At 39.4% G+C, this 14,381-nt stretch overlaps 1 protein-coding gene across 7 annotated transcripts in view; it reads left to right on the forward strand.

Moving 5' to 3' along the window:
• The window catches only part of fray (oxidative stress responsive kinase frayed), a 293,998-nt gene that overhangs the window by 263,536 nt on the left and 16,081 nt on the right, over positions 1–14,381 (forward strand). For all 7 annotated transcript variants that reach the window (XM_071665568.1, XM_071665569.1, XM_071665566.1 and 4 more), the window contains 3 exons: positions 1,006–1,107; positions 4,402–4,878; positions 6,800–7,068. In XM_071665568.1, coding sequence (XP_071521669.1) covers positions 1,006–1,107; positions 4,402–4,878; positions 6,800–7,068 — 848 coding nt within the window. The remainder of the gene's footprint in view (positions 1–1,005; positions 1,108–4,401; positions 4,879–6,799; positions 7,069–14,381) is intronic.

A 14,381-nucleotide genomic window follows, 5' to 3' on the forward strand; every position in this document is an offset into this window, starting at 1 on the left:
ATGGCAAATTCACTTGAGACATTGTAGAAGCTAGTGTCTGAGTTTGGTAGAGTGCGTGAAAGGAGAAGAAAGGAGAAAGTTAAGAGTAGATATGAATAAAAGCAAAATTATTGGTTATGGCAGTGGAAAGAATCAGATTAGTTGGAGTGTAAAGTTGAATGGAGAGAATATGGAGGAAGTGGGGTGTTTTAAATACCTGGGAGTGGACCAGACATTTTGAATGGAACTTAACTTTTAGCTTTTCAGATTTTTGCTCTTGTACTTGCTTGAACAGTCCTTTCTTGTGATGATTATAAGTGTTATAAACTTTCCCACTCTACCAAATGGTGATGGTCATGCTTAACTTCACAATTACATACGACGGTTTGCTCCGTATGAATATATGGAATGCTTTTAGTGTAAGCTTTTTATTAACTCCTCCATTTCTCTGATTCCCCACCCTTTATTTCATTCCTTCTGATTTATGTGAGGGTGGAGGTGCAAATGGAGATGTTAGTATTACTTGGGAATCATTTTAGTATGGAAAGCTCTTATATTGTTGTAGTAGCCCATGTTCATTAAGTACTCTAAACTCAAATGGAGGATATGAAGAGTGAATTGAGAGACAGTATGCTCTTGATCTACCCATCTTAAATGAGAATGGGGTTTTTGTTTAGACAGAAAGATGATTTTGTATTGTTATGCTTTACATTTATCTTGTGTGGATATTTAGAAAATATATCTTGAAATTCTGTTGTATGAAAAATATCATAGTTCATCAGTGCATTCATGATTGTAACTTCCTGAAATTTATCATTGAATTACCTTTGTTTTTGAAGATTTTCATTAGGATTATTAGATAAACAAGAAAGATGCAGTTGAATGCTGCCTTTGTTTTTAAAGATTTTCATTAAGATTATTAGATAAACAAGTTAGATGCAGTATGAATGCTGTCATAATGATATGTAACTACATCATTTGCACTCCTTTCACAAGATATTTTGAGCTGTGGATTATCTTTGGCAGAGTCGCAGTCGACAACCTGGAACTTCAGGTCGCCTACATCGAACACAGAGTGGTGACTGGGTTTGGTCTAGTGATGAAGAGGAGGAAAAAGATGGAGATGAGGTTGGTGATGCAGTTGAATTTACTTTCATTATTGTTGATAAAAGTATAAAGAAAAAGACCCCATGTATGGGTGAACAAGATGCTGACCTTTTATATAAGATGAATTACTTGCAAATCAGTAAAAACTTGATATGTTAATCATTGTAACTTTGTTTACTGTTATACCAGTGTACCCAAGATTTGTTTAGTTTTTCATTATCCTGTTATAGTAATGGTTGATATGAATGCAAGAGTGGGTAGTTAAGGGTATAACCATGGAGCATGGGATACTCACTGTGAATGAAAATGGTGAGCAGCTTGTGGTGGTGTGTGCTGAATAAGCAGTGGTGATTGATAATACCTTGTTTAAAAAGAAAGGCACACTTAAGTATACATGGATGAATAAGGTTGATGGAAGGCTAGCATTAATAGACTATGTGCTAATAGATAAGCTTACTAAAGAAACTTTCAGATATGATTGTGCTGAGCAGAGCAGTTGATGGAATGTCTGATATCTTCATGGTGGAAACAAAGGTTAAATATTGTAGAGGCTTTTGGAAAAGAGGGAATGATATGAGTGGGAAAAGTGTGGTGAAAATGAGTGAAATTGGTAAGAAGGCTTGCATGAGGAGATAGCAGATTGAGGGAATAATGACAAAAGATTACAGTAAACTTAACCAGGGAAGTAAGCTTAAAATGGTAGGTATTTAGGGAATAATTGCTAAGATGTGCAAGAGAAGCGTGTGGTGTGCATAGGGTAGACTGTGATCATGTGAGAAAGGATAGTGAGTGGTAGGATGAGGAAGTTAAGATGTTGGTGAAAGAGGAAAAAGTTGCTTGTGCATTCCTGCAGGGAAAAGTTGCAAGTGATTGGTAGATGTGTAAGAGGAAGGGGCAGGAGGCCAAGATGAGGTTGCAGGAGCTGACAGAGACAAATGAGAGTTGGGATGAGAGAGGATGATTAAGAAAATTATTTAGGAGGTGAATTTTTTAAAGGTTTTTGGAATGTGGTAGATGACAGGGTGGCACATGTTGGGGGTTTGGGACGTAGAGGTATGCGAAGGGAGAGAGTCGTGGAAATTGACGTGAGGTATTGAAAGCCTTGCATAAGATGATTTGTGGCAAAGCAACTGAATTAGATGAGTTTGAAGTTGTATTTGTGTTTGATTAGGTAGGATTTTCTGTGTATATATGTCTTAAGATGAGGTGCCTGTGGATTGGCAGAACATCTGTATAGTGCCAATGCATAAAGGCAAGGGGGAAAAAGTAAATGTTCGAAGTGCAGTGGTATAAGTTTTCAATACAATTGATAAGTTGTATGGTAGGATGATGATTTAAAGGGTGATATCATGCACAGAGCAACAGATTGGTAAGGATCAATTTAGCTTCTGAAGTGGCATAGAATTTGTGTATCAGGTTTTAACTTTGAAGAATATTTGTGTGAAATGCTTAGAGAAAGAGTAGGATTTGTATGTGGCATTTATGGGTCTGGAGAAAACATTTGTTATAGGTGATACAGATGTCTTTTGGAAAGTGTTATGGGATGGAAGGAAAACTAATATGAGTTGTAAAAAGTTTCTGTGAAGAGATTAAGGCATGCCAATAGGAAGGTAGAAGTGTGAGTGGTTGCAGGTGAAAGTGGGTCTGTGGCAATGGTGTGATATGTCATCATGGCTCTTTAATCTGTTTACAGATGGGATGTTAAAGGAGCTGGGTGTAAGGGTCTTGGGGGAGAGGGGAAGGCTTGCAATTTGTTGGGGGTTGGGGCGACTAGTTGGCGAGTCATTTGTTTACTGGTGACACATGTCTGGTGGTAGACCCAAGTGAGAAACTGCAGAAGCTGGTACCTGAAGTTGGGAAGGTGTGTGAAAGAAGGTTGAGAGTGAATGTAAATAGAAATAAGGATATAATGTTTAGCAAAGTTGCAGTATGAGGTTGAATAGAGGGATTATAAAGGAAGTGGAATGTTTTAGATACCCATTAGTGGACATAGGAGCAGATGGAACCATGGAAACTGACATAAGCCACAGATTGAATGAGGGGACCAAAGCCCTGGTTTTAGAGAAATGTTTGGAAAGAGTAGTCACTGTCTGTGATGACAGAGATAGGTATGTTTCATAGTATGACCATTCCGTAGGTGTTGTATAGATATGAGGCATGGGCCATGGATGAAAGGTACAGAAGATGTGTTGAAAAGTGAGGATGGTTGATAGAATTAGAAATGATAGGGTAAGAGAGAGGTATGGTAGTAAAAACAGTGTTTTTGAAAGAGCTGAAGATGGTGTAATGAAATGGTTTGGGTTTATCGAGAGGATGAATGAGGAAAGGCTGATGAAGAGGATGGAAGTGTCAGAAGTGGAGGGGACAAGGAGAAGGGGTTGACCGAACTGGAGATGAAAGGATGGAGTAAATGATGCTTCAAGTGACCTGGGCCTGAATATTCAGTGTTGGGGGGTCTGGATATGCATGGAAAATAGTGAACTGAGGCAACATAATATACAGGGGGTGATGAGCTGTCAGTGGGTTGAACTAGGGTATGCTTTAGGAGAAACCATAGAAAGATGTGTGGGGCTTGGCTGTAGATAAGGGGCACTGGTTTTGATGTATTGTACATGACAGAGTGGATATGAGAAAGTGTGGCCTTACCTTGTCTGTTCCTGGTGCTACCTCATTACACAGGAAACTACAAACAAGTATGAAAAAAGAATGATTGTATCAGAATGTGATGAATGCAAGGATTCTTTTTTCATTCACCTAAAGTTTGTGTCACAGCTTTAGGGCCGTATGTGACTAGAGATAAGCAGGAGCTGTCTCTAGCTTGTTCCTGATACAGAAAGGGTGCTTGTGCTTTCTTACCCATCTCTCTTCTTTTACCACAGAAACCCAGCACATCACAAAATTTTTATTGAGGGAATAATTTCATTCAATTTGGTTTTCATATTTTGATGTTAAACATTGCTCTGTTTTCATGCTGAAGAATTTATTTTTTTTCTCCTATACTTCCCCAATGATATTGCATTAATTTTGAATTAACTTCTAGTTTCATTCTGCACAGATAAGATGACCAGTCTGTTGTCCATTCTGTCCTGTTTATGCTTTTGATTTCAGTTTGCACAAGAAGTTCGTAGCAAGTCAATGAAATGTAAATTTTGCCTCACACACGTTTATTCATCTATACTGTAAATTCATGCAGTGAACCAGTTTTTAGAATGGGTTAGTGCTCATGGGTTGTCTGACTTTGATGATATACATTTCTGGTGCTATTTTCAAAGTATTGTGCTCTTTCTTTGAAATGCATTTTATTGTTCTCCCCAGGCTGATAAGATATCAATAAGTAGCTGTGAAAGTAGTGGTGAAAAACACCAACCCCAAACCCAGCAACCAGAACCTCCCAAATCTCAGCCACAGCAATCACAGTCTTCACAGCAGCAGCCACAGGAGCCACAGCCTCAGCAGCAACCACAGCCACCACAGCCAAATCCAGTAGTAATAGCCCAACCACAACCTCCAGTGCAGCCCCAAGGAGACCTTCGGCCACAGCCTCTAATGTCCCATCAACCTCAACCTCCTATAAGTTATCAGCCTCAAGTTGTACCACAGTACCAGCAGCCCATTGCTGGAACAGTCCCCTCACAAGCATATCCTGCACAGTATCCACAACAGCCACTTGCACCTCAGCAAGTCATACAGCCCATTACTACGGTCCCACAGACACAACATCAGCAGTTACCTCCTCAGTCTTATCCTTTGCAGCATATTCCACAGCAACCTATTGGAATGATACCACCACAGGTTTGTAGTACATGATTGTGAGAAAGTAGTTGTAAGTGGTAAAACTGTTGAGTGAGTATCTTCTGTAAGAGAATGAGAAACTTCTTGTTTCATATAATTGCTGCTTATATTGTTATAGAATGCCTTTGTTTTCTATTTTTCATCTTCAAACTGCCAGGACTTAGAAAAATTGCACAAGTTAAGGAATTACCCTCACCTGAAAGAACATTTGTTGCATTTATGTTCATCATAGAGCACCACTTACTTGTTTGCCACATACTTTCAAATTTCATGACCTACAGTAAGGATTCAAACTTTTCTACTTGTCAGTTTTTCTTGTTTTCCTGTCTATCTTTCTCCTAACAGAATATTCCTTTTTTGTCTTCCCTTGACTATACTTGTGCAGGTAACCCTCTTTGTTTAGTAATTTTCCTATTTCTCTTCCATGTTGTCTATCCTGGTAGCATGAGATATATTACTTGGGAGTGTATGGGTCAGGACCCTTCCAACCCTCATGATTCCATTGATTAAACATCACACAGCTCAGAGTTGTACTCTGGGATTGTACCCTCTTTTTCCTTGAATCTGTCACTTTGAATCTAAGGAATAAATGGAGAGATGCTTCCTTTGCATATCTTTTAAATGTGTCCTTGGTGATCAGCTAAATCCTGCCCATTTGATTCCAGTTCCCAGTCAGTTTCTTTAAGTTTCCCTTACTTTCTTTAGGTTCCTTTTTTAAAGTTCGGTTCTCTTCCTTATAACTGTTTGTTGTATCTGACAGGTCATAAGCAGTCATAGATATAAGACTTACAACATGGTCACTTTAATCTAAGGGGGGAGAGTATACACTTTCTTCTATTTCACTGGACTGTTTTGTGAATGAATTTGTCATCTCCCCTTGCCCAAGTAATTCCTTTTGCATGTTGATGTGGTAGGTATTGTCACCAGACTTGACAATTTATCAGTCCATATGTTTTTGGCAGTTGTAGCTTTATAAACATCCCAGTCACTAATGCTATTAGAGTCTTTTGTCAAGATTAATTTGCTCGAAATATTTTCATTACATTGAAGCAGTTAATTCAATTCTTGCAATCCTTTTCTGCAGTTCATTATTTTTTCTTACACGTTTGTTATTTCCCATGTAAACAAGGTATTGCCGAGAACAGATTACTGAGCCTTAGAGGAAAAAATCCTCTTGGCATCTTCCTCTGTTTCATCTTTTGGAAAGTAGCACAGGAGGGGAGAATATCTCGCTCCCCACTCCCACCCCTCCGAGTTTCTGTGACTTTGCCGAAGATGCTGGTGTCCCATGATCAGTTTTTCATGATTTTCTTTTGAGGTACACATTTCTGTCCCTATTACCAAAAAAAGAAAAAAATATGCTTTTCCTATGACTTCTTTGGGTTAGATCCCTTGTCCTGATAATTGTGAGCTCTGAGAGGCTAGGAGGAAGTGGATCAGTGGCATCAGCCCAGTGGCAGCGCTGGTTGGCTAAGGGTAAGTCTGAATGACACTAAGCATCTATCACAGTAAGGTTGATCATAAAGTGTAAACAAAGGCCAGTGGTTCCTCACCTGAATCATGAGGACTGTAAGAGTCTTGCATCAGGGAATATATCTCATCCTAATGGGACAATTCCTTGAAGAGAAAAGGTTTTTAAATTTTCTAAACCTTTTTTTTTTTTCTTTTTTTTTTAAGTTCAAAGCAGCACCTACTTTATTCACATGTCACACTTTTCCAGAGGAAATTCTTCCACTAGAGCTTCATGTAATGTTGTTGTCATCAGTTCCTAAAAGGAAAGAGTTTTTCATGTGCCAAAATGTTTAACACCATTATCCAGTAAATTCATGTAAAGATAAAAGTTGTGTAATGAATATTGAATGTACACATAAGATTGCAGTTTGTATGATAATATGAGGATTAAATAAGTTTTTATTAACAGGTCCAAAACATGGTGCCAATGTTACCAGATATCATGATGGCAGCACCAATGGCACCAGTTGTTCCAACGAGCATACCATCAAGCGTTGGTTTTCCACAAGGTGTACCTGAAGTTGTAGCTCAGAATGTACCCCAGGCTATTCCCTTTGGTAGTGTACCTCAGGTGATAGGTGTTGGTGGGGGGACTGAAGGTGTCGGAAACTATGTGGCACCACCCGTCCAACAAATTTCTGTTGATAATGACCCCATCAATTTGGTGCTCAGGGTTAGGTGAGTCAGAGAAAATGTACCCTGTTGATTGATTCTTTAAAGATTAACATGATGAATTGGTTGAGAGTAGATATTAAGAATTTTAACACTTTTCACTATATTATCAAATACATTGGAGTGGATTTAGTCCATACAGTCTAACCATTTATTCACATATCCTCATCTTATGTCCTGTACACTGAAGGGTAGTTGGCCCTTCATACCAATATTTTATGAATGCTTGATTTTTGACTTTAGATGCACAGTTGATTTTTGATGTGACAGTAGTGTTTGCAGTCACACCTCACCTTTACACACAGAACAGTTCCATTGCGCATGATGGAAAATCCTTCATCAAACATCTTCATTTGAAATACCTCTAGCCATAAACAAATCAGTGTCTACTTCTTTGTATCTCTCTTGTGGTCTACCTTTTTTTGCTTTTACCTTCAAATGTATTACATTATGTTTTCTTAACCTTGTCTTCTGCCATATATTTCGTATTGCTTTATAATCTTAAGGGGATATTTGTACCTGTATTTCTTGGGAGATATAAAAATGCTTTGACGTACATTAAGATTTTATTGAAAGAGCATTGATCTGCAGGAGAAGTGGTCCCAGTCTGTCACCAGTTCAACTTAAAGCTGCTTTTTCATTGTATCAGTTGCCTTTTGCATCCAAGACAGCACCAGAAAGAGACAAATACCTGGCCCATTTGCATGCATCCAATTTACCTATCGTGCAGAATTTCCCATAATCAGAAAATAAATTATGAACTGCATTTTACAATTTGATTATTTTATTTTTTCTTTTGTGTTTGTTTGTCACTTCTTGTATAAGTGAGGTAGCAGCAGAAACAAAGGAAAGTCCTAATTTGCTCACATCCGTTCTCCAGATGTCATGGTTTCCCCCAGTTGCTTCACATACCCTGGTTCAATTCATTGGCAGAACTTCACCCCCTGTATATCATATCACTCCAGTTCAGGCTATCCCATGCATATCTTTCACATATCAGTATATTGATGCCCTAAGCACTCAAAGTCACAGTAGAGAGAATGAGTGAGGAAAGGTTGACAAAGAGGATATTTATTTGAATTTTATTATACTTAGTCGCTGTCTCCCACATTAGCGAGGTAGTGCAAGGAAACAGACAAAAGAATGTCCCACCCACCCACATATACATGCATATACATAAATGCCCACACACGCACATATACATACCTATACATTTTAATGTAAACATACATATACATACTCAGACATATACATATATACACATGTACATATTCATACTTACTGCCTTCATTCATTCCCATCGCTACCCCACCACACATGAAACAGCACCCCTGTGCATGTGCAAGGTAACACAAGGAAAAGACAACTAAGGCGACATTCGTTCACACTCAGTCTACAGTTGTCATGTGAAATGCACCGAAACCACAGGTCCCTTTCCACATCAAGGCCCCACAAAACTTTCTATGGTTTACCCCAGATGCTTCACATGCCCTGGTTCAATCCATTGACAGCACATCGACCCGGGTATAATACATTGTTCCAATTCACTCTATTCCTTGCATGCTTTTCACCCTCCTATATGCTCAGGCCCTGATCACTCAAAACCTTTTTCACTCCATCCTTCCAGCTCCAGTTTGGTCTTCCACTTCTCGTTTCCTCCACCTCTGACACACATATCCTCTTTATCAATCTTCCTCACTCATTCCCTCCATGTGACCAAACCATTTCAGTACACCCTCTTTACCAAACTCTTTTTATTCCCACACATCTCTCTCACCTTTTCATTACTTTCTTGATCAAACCACCTCACACTTCATATTGTCCTCAAACATCTCTTTTCCAACACATCCACCCTCCTCCGCACAACCCTATCTATAGACCACACCTTGCAACCATATAATATTGATGGAACCATTATTCCTTCAAACATACCCATTTTTGCTCCGAGATAAAGTTCTCGCCTTCCAGACATTCTTCAACACTCCCAGAACCTTTGCCCCCTTCCCCACCCTGTGACTCACTTCCGCTTCCATGGTTCCATCCACTGCTGAATTCATTCCCAGATATCTAAAACACTTCACTTCCTCCAGTTTTTCTCCATTCACACTTACCTCTCAATTAACTTGTCCCTTAACCCTACTGAAACTAAAAACCTTGCTCGTATTCACATTTACTCTCAGCTTTCTTCTTTCACACACTACCAAAATCAGTCACCATCTTCTGCAGTTTCTCACCGGAATCTGCCACCAGCACTGTATCATCATTGAACAACAACTGACTCACTTCCCAAGCCCTCTCATCCACAACAGACTGCATATTTGCCCCTCTCTCCAAAACTCTTGCATTCACCTCCCTAACAACCCCATCCCTAAACAAATTAAACAACCATGGAGACATCACTTACCCCTGCCACAAACCGACATTCACTAGGAACAAGTCACTTTCCTCTCTTCTTACTCGTACACATGCCTTACATCTTTGATAAAAACTTTTCACTGCTTCTAACAACTGCCTCCCACACCATATATTCTTAATACCTTCCACAAAGCATCTCTATCAACTCTTATCATATGCCTTCTCCAGATCCATAAATGCTACATACAAATCCATTTGTTTTTCTAAGTATTTTTCACATACATTCTTCAAAGCAAACACCTGATCCACACATCCTCTACCACTTCTAAAACCACACTGCTCTTCCCCAATCTGATGCTCTGTACATGCCTTAACCAGGAAATTATATGGGAAGGTATTGATTGAGAGGGTAAAGGCATGTACAGAGCATCAGATTGGGGAAGAGCAGTGTGGTTTCAGAAGTGGTAGAGGATATGTGGATCAGGTGTTTGCTTAGAAGAATGTATGTGAGAAATACTTAGAATAGCAAATGGATTTGTATATAGCATTTATGGATCTGGAGAAGGCATATGATAGAGTTGATAGAGATGCTCTGTGGAAGGTATTAAGAATATATGGTGTGGGAGGCAGTTGTTAGAAGCAGTGAAAAGTTTTTATCGAGGATGTAAGGCATGCGTACGAGTAAGAAGAGAGGAAAGTAATTGGTGCTCAGCGAATGTCGGTTTGTGGCAGGGGTGCGTGATGTCTCTGTGGTTGGTTAATTTGTTTATGGATGATGTTGTTAGGGAGGTGAATGCAAGAGTTTTGGAGATAGGGGCAAGTGTGCAGTCTGTTGTGGATGAGAGAGCTTGGGAAGTGGGTCAGTTGTTGTTCTCTGATGATACAGCACTGGTGGCTGATTCGGGTGAGAAACTGCAGAAGCTGGTGACTGAGTTTGGTAATGTGTGTGAAAGAAGAAAGCTGAGAGTAAATGTGATTAAGAGCAAGGTTATTAGTTGCAATAGGGTTGAGGGACAAGTTAATTGAGAGGTAAGTTTGAATGGAGAAAAACTGGAGGAAGTGAAGTGTTTTAGATATCTGGGAGTGAATTTAGCAGTGGATGGAACCATGGAAGCAGAAGTGAGTCACAGGGTGGGGAAGGGGGCGAATGTTTTGGGAGCATTGAAAAATGTGTGGAAGGCAAGAACTTTATCTCGGAGCAAAATTGGCTATGTTTGAAGGAATAGTGGTACCATCAATGTTACATGGTTGCAAGGCATGGGCTATAGATAGGGTTGTGTTGAACAAGGCTTTGAGTGTTTGGTACCTGAACATGCAGGAGGGTGAAAGGTGTGCTCCAGGCAATTGAAGCGATGTGGTATAAAGGGGCAATATGCTGTCAATAGACTGAACCATGGTATGTGAAGCAGCTGGGGGAAACCATGGAAAGATCTGTGGAGCCTTATTATAGATTGGGTAATGTGGTTTCAGTGCATTACACATGCCACCTCGGAGAATGGATGTGAGTGAACAAGGCCTTTTCATCAGTTAGGTGCTACCTCACTAATACAGGAAATAGCAAACAGTCATGAGAAAACAACATATACTCTGTCCCTTTTATAATGAAGTATCTCATTATGCTTGAAGGCTTTTTAGTCATAGTGAGTTTTATAACAATAGCAAAGCACAGTAAATTTATATTCATAGCCCTTAAGTATTGGCAGAACATGTTTTGGTTCATATGACCCATGCCAGCTCACTGCTTGTGAGCAAATATGTTTGTGATGCAATATGCCGTCTTGGCACAAACATCTCACTCTCCTCTGTTTCCAATATGTATTTAGTGAAAATTATCAAGGATGGAGTCCACAATCCTCAGCATGTGGATGAGGCTGGCTTCTTTTGGAAAAGGATGAGCTAGGACATTCTTTTGTGATCAAGAAAAAGTGCACCAGGATTTAAAGTCATTAGAGATCGCTTGAACCTTGTAATTTGAGGGAAGAGCGAAGGAGATTTTTTACTTTAAGCTATCTATCTGCCTATATCTCTGATGCCTGTTCCAATTGGAACTTCCTCAGAAGGATGGCCACAGCAACAGTCTCCATAAATAAAGAACTCCAGTGCTGCTTTTTAGCCTTTATTGCCTCACCCTTAATAGGCCACTGGCAAAGGCCAAAATACATTTGGATTCATAGCCCACATACCAGCAATGAGCTTGGAAACAAAATTTTTTGTGATCCTGTGCACCCTCTTTTCACAGTTAACTCACTTTCCCTAGTTATTTCATGAGTATTTAGGGAAAATTATTATGGAATTAGTAACACACCTTAGTGTGAGTGGATGAGACTGGCTTATTTTTAAAAAAGAATGTCAGCCAGGTCATTCATTTGAAAGGAAGAAAAAGTGTTCCAAGATTTGATGTCACTAAAGATCAATTGACACTTTTACTTTGAAGGAATGTTAAGGGAGATTTTAAGTATGAGCAAACCCTTGGCAAGTGTGTCATTTAGAAAATCCCAGAAATATGAAGGGCTATGTAAAGGCTACATTATCTGTGATTTAGCAACAGTTGCAGAATCAGTCAGTTTAGGAGACAATTGATGTATCACCACCCCATCCCACTCCAGCAACACCTCAAGATCTCATCACCAAACTGTTTGATGAATATACATAAACTTTTGTTTACATTATTTGTGATATGGCAACAGTTTCTGAATCTGATAATTCAGGAGGTGACATAGACAGACCAAGTACATTTTCCTGTACCTTTTAGTAACTTTCACTCCATCCCATCCTACTTCAGTGACACTTCAACCCTTTACCAACTTGTTTACTTTAATAACCCACTAAATTTTTTTTTGCTTTATCTGTGATATGACAACACTTGCAAAATCCAATAACTGGGTCCGTGCTAAAGGTATTTCAGTAGAACTAAAGGATATTTTATTATCACATTTAACAGAGCTAAGAGTTGTATTTGACACTTCTCTTTATTGATTCATTTCATACCATACAGCCATTACAATAATTGAATATTCACACCCTTCTGGTATATGGTCTCCTTAGATCAGTACTTGCTGTTTGGATTTTTATTTTTTTTTTTTTTTTACCTGTATATGATAGAGTTGATAGAGATGCTCTGTGGAAGGTATTAAGAATATATGGTGTGGGAGGAAAGTTGTTAGAAGCAGTGAAAAGTTTTTATCGAGGATGTAAGGCATGTGTACGTGTAGGAAGAGAGGAAAGTGATTGGTTCTCAGTGAATGTAGGTTTGCGGCAGGGGTGTGTGATGTCTCCATGGTTGTTTAATTTGTTTATGGATGGGGTTGTTAGGGAGGTAAATGCAAGAGTTTTGGAAAGAGGGGCAAGTATGAAGTCTGTTGGGGATGAGAGAGCTTGGGAAGTGAGTCAGTTGTTGTTCGCTGATGACACAGCGCTGGTGGCTGATTCATGTGTGAAACTGCAGAAGCTGGTGACTGAGTTTGGTAAAGTGTGTGGAAGAAGAAAGTTAAGAGTAAATGTGAATAAGAGCAAGGTTATTAGGTACAGTAGGGTTGAGGGTCAAGTCAATTGGGTGGTGAGTTTGAATGGAGAAAAACTGGAGGAAGTGAAGTGTTTTAGATATCTGGGAGTGGATCTGGCAGCGGATGGAACCATGGAAGTGGAAGTGGATCATAGGGTGGGGGAGGGGGCGAAAATTCTGGGGGCCTTGAAGAATGTGTGGAAGTCGAGAACATTATCTCGGAAAGCAAAAATGGGTATGTTTGAAGGAATAGTGGTTCCAACAATGTTGTATGGTTGCGAGGCCTGGGCTATGGATAGAGTTGTGCGCAGGAGGATGGATGTGCTGGAAATGAGATGTTTGAGGACAATGTGTGGTGTGAGGTGGTTTGATCGAGTGAGTAACGTAAGGGTAAGAGAGATGTGTGGAAATAAAAAGAGCGTGGTTGAGAGAGCAGAAGAGGGTGTTTTGAAGTGGTTTGGGCACATGGAGAGGATGAGTGAGGAAAGATTGACCAAGAGGATATATGTGTCGGAGGTGGAGGGAACAAGGAGAAGAGGGAGACCAAATTGGAGGTGGAAAGATGGAGTGAAAAAGATTTTGTGTGATCGGGGCCTGAACATGCAGGAGGGTGAAAGGAGGGCAAGGAACAGAGTGAATTGGAGCGATGTGGTATACCGGGGCTGACGTGCTGTCAGTGGATTGAATCAAGGCATGTGAAGCGTCTGGGGTAAACCATGGAAAGCTGTGTAGGTATGTATATTTGCATGTGTGGGTATGTATGTGCATGTGTATGGGGGGGGGTTGGGCCATTTCTTTCGTCTGTTTCCTTGCGCTACCTCGCAAACGCGGGAGACAGCGACAAAGTATAAAAAAAAAAAAAAAAAAAAAAAATAAGCTTTGTGAAGTCCTTTTTTTTTTCAAAAACTCTCCAGTTACTATTAAGACTTGATTCACTCAGCAATACACCATACCTCACAGTATTAACTATAACCTCTCACTAGTTTATTGACTTCACATTTTTCCTTGTTCATAGAATGCTAGTTATATTATTATGTTTTTGAATTAATAACTTAATATCTATGGATCAGATACTATGACATGGTTTTGTGTGATATTTTTTGAGCTCCTTACCTGTGTGCAGAATTAAAGAGCAACTAGTTTGATCATTGCTTATAGATTTTCATCATATGAGGATGTGGAGATGGTAACTAAAATAAATATACAAGTATGCTGTGCACATGTCATCATACTATGAGTCTGACAGTCATATGTATAAGTTAATGAACCATGTATATTATTATTATCTTTTTTTTATCATACTTGATCACCATTTCCTGTGTCAGCGAGGTAGCGCCAGGAAATAGATGAAGAAATGGCCCATCCACTCATATACACATATATATACATAAATGCCCATGCATGCACATATACATATTAACATATGTATACATGCACATACACAGACATATACATATGTACC

The sequence above is a fragment of the Panulirus ornatus genome, chromosome 10 (assembly GCF_036320965.1).
Source record: "Panulirus ornatus isolate Po-2019 chromosome 10, ASM3632096v1, whole genome shotgun sequence".
Classification (NCBI taxonomy): Eukaryota; Metazoa; Arthropoda; class Malacostraca; order Decapoda; family Palinuridae; genus Panulirus; species Panulirus ornatus.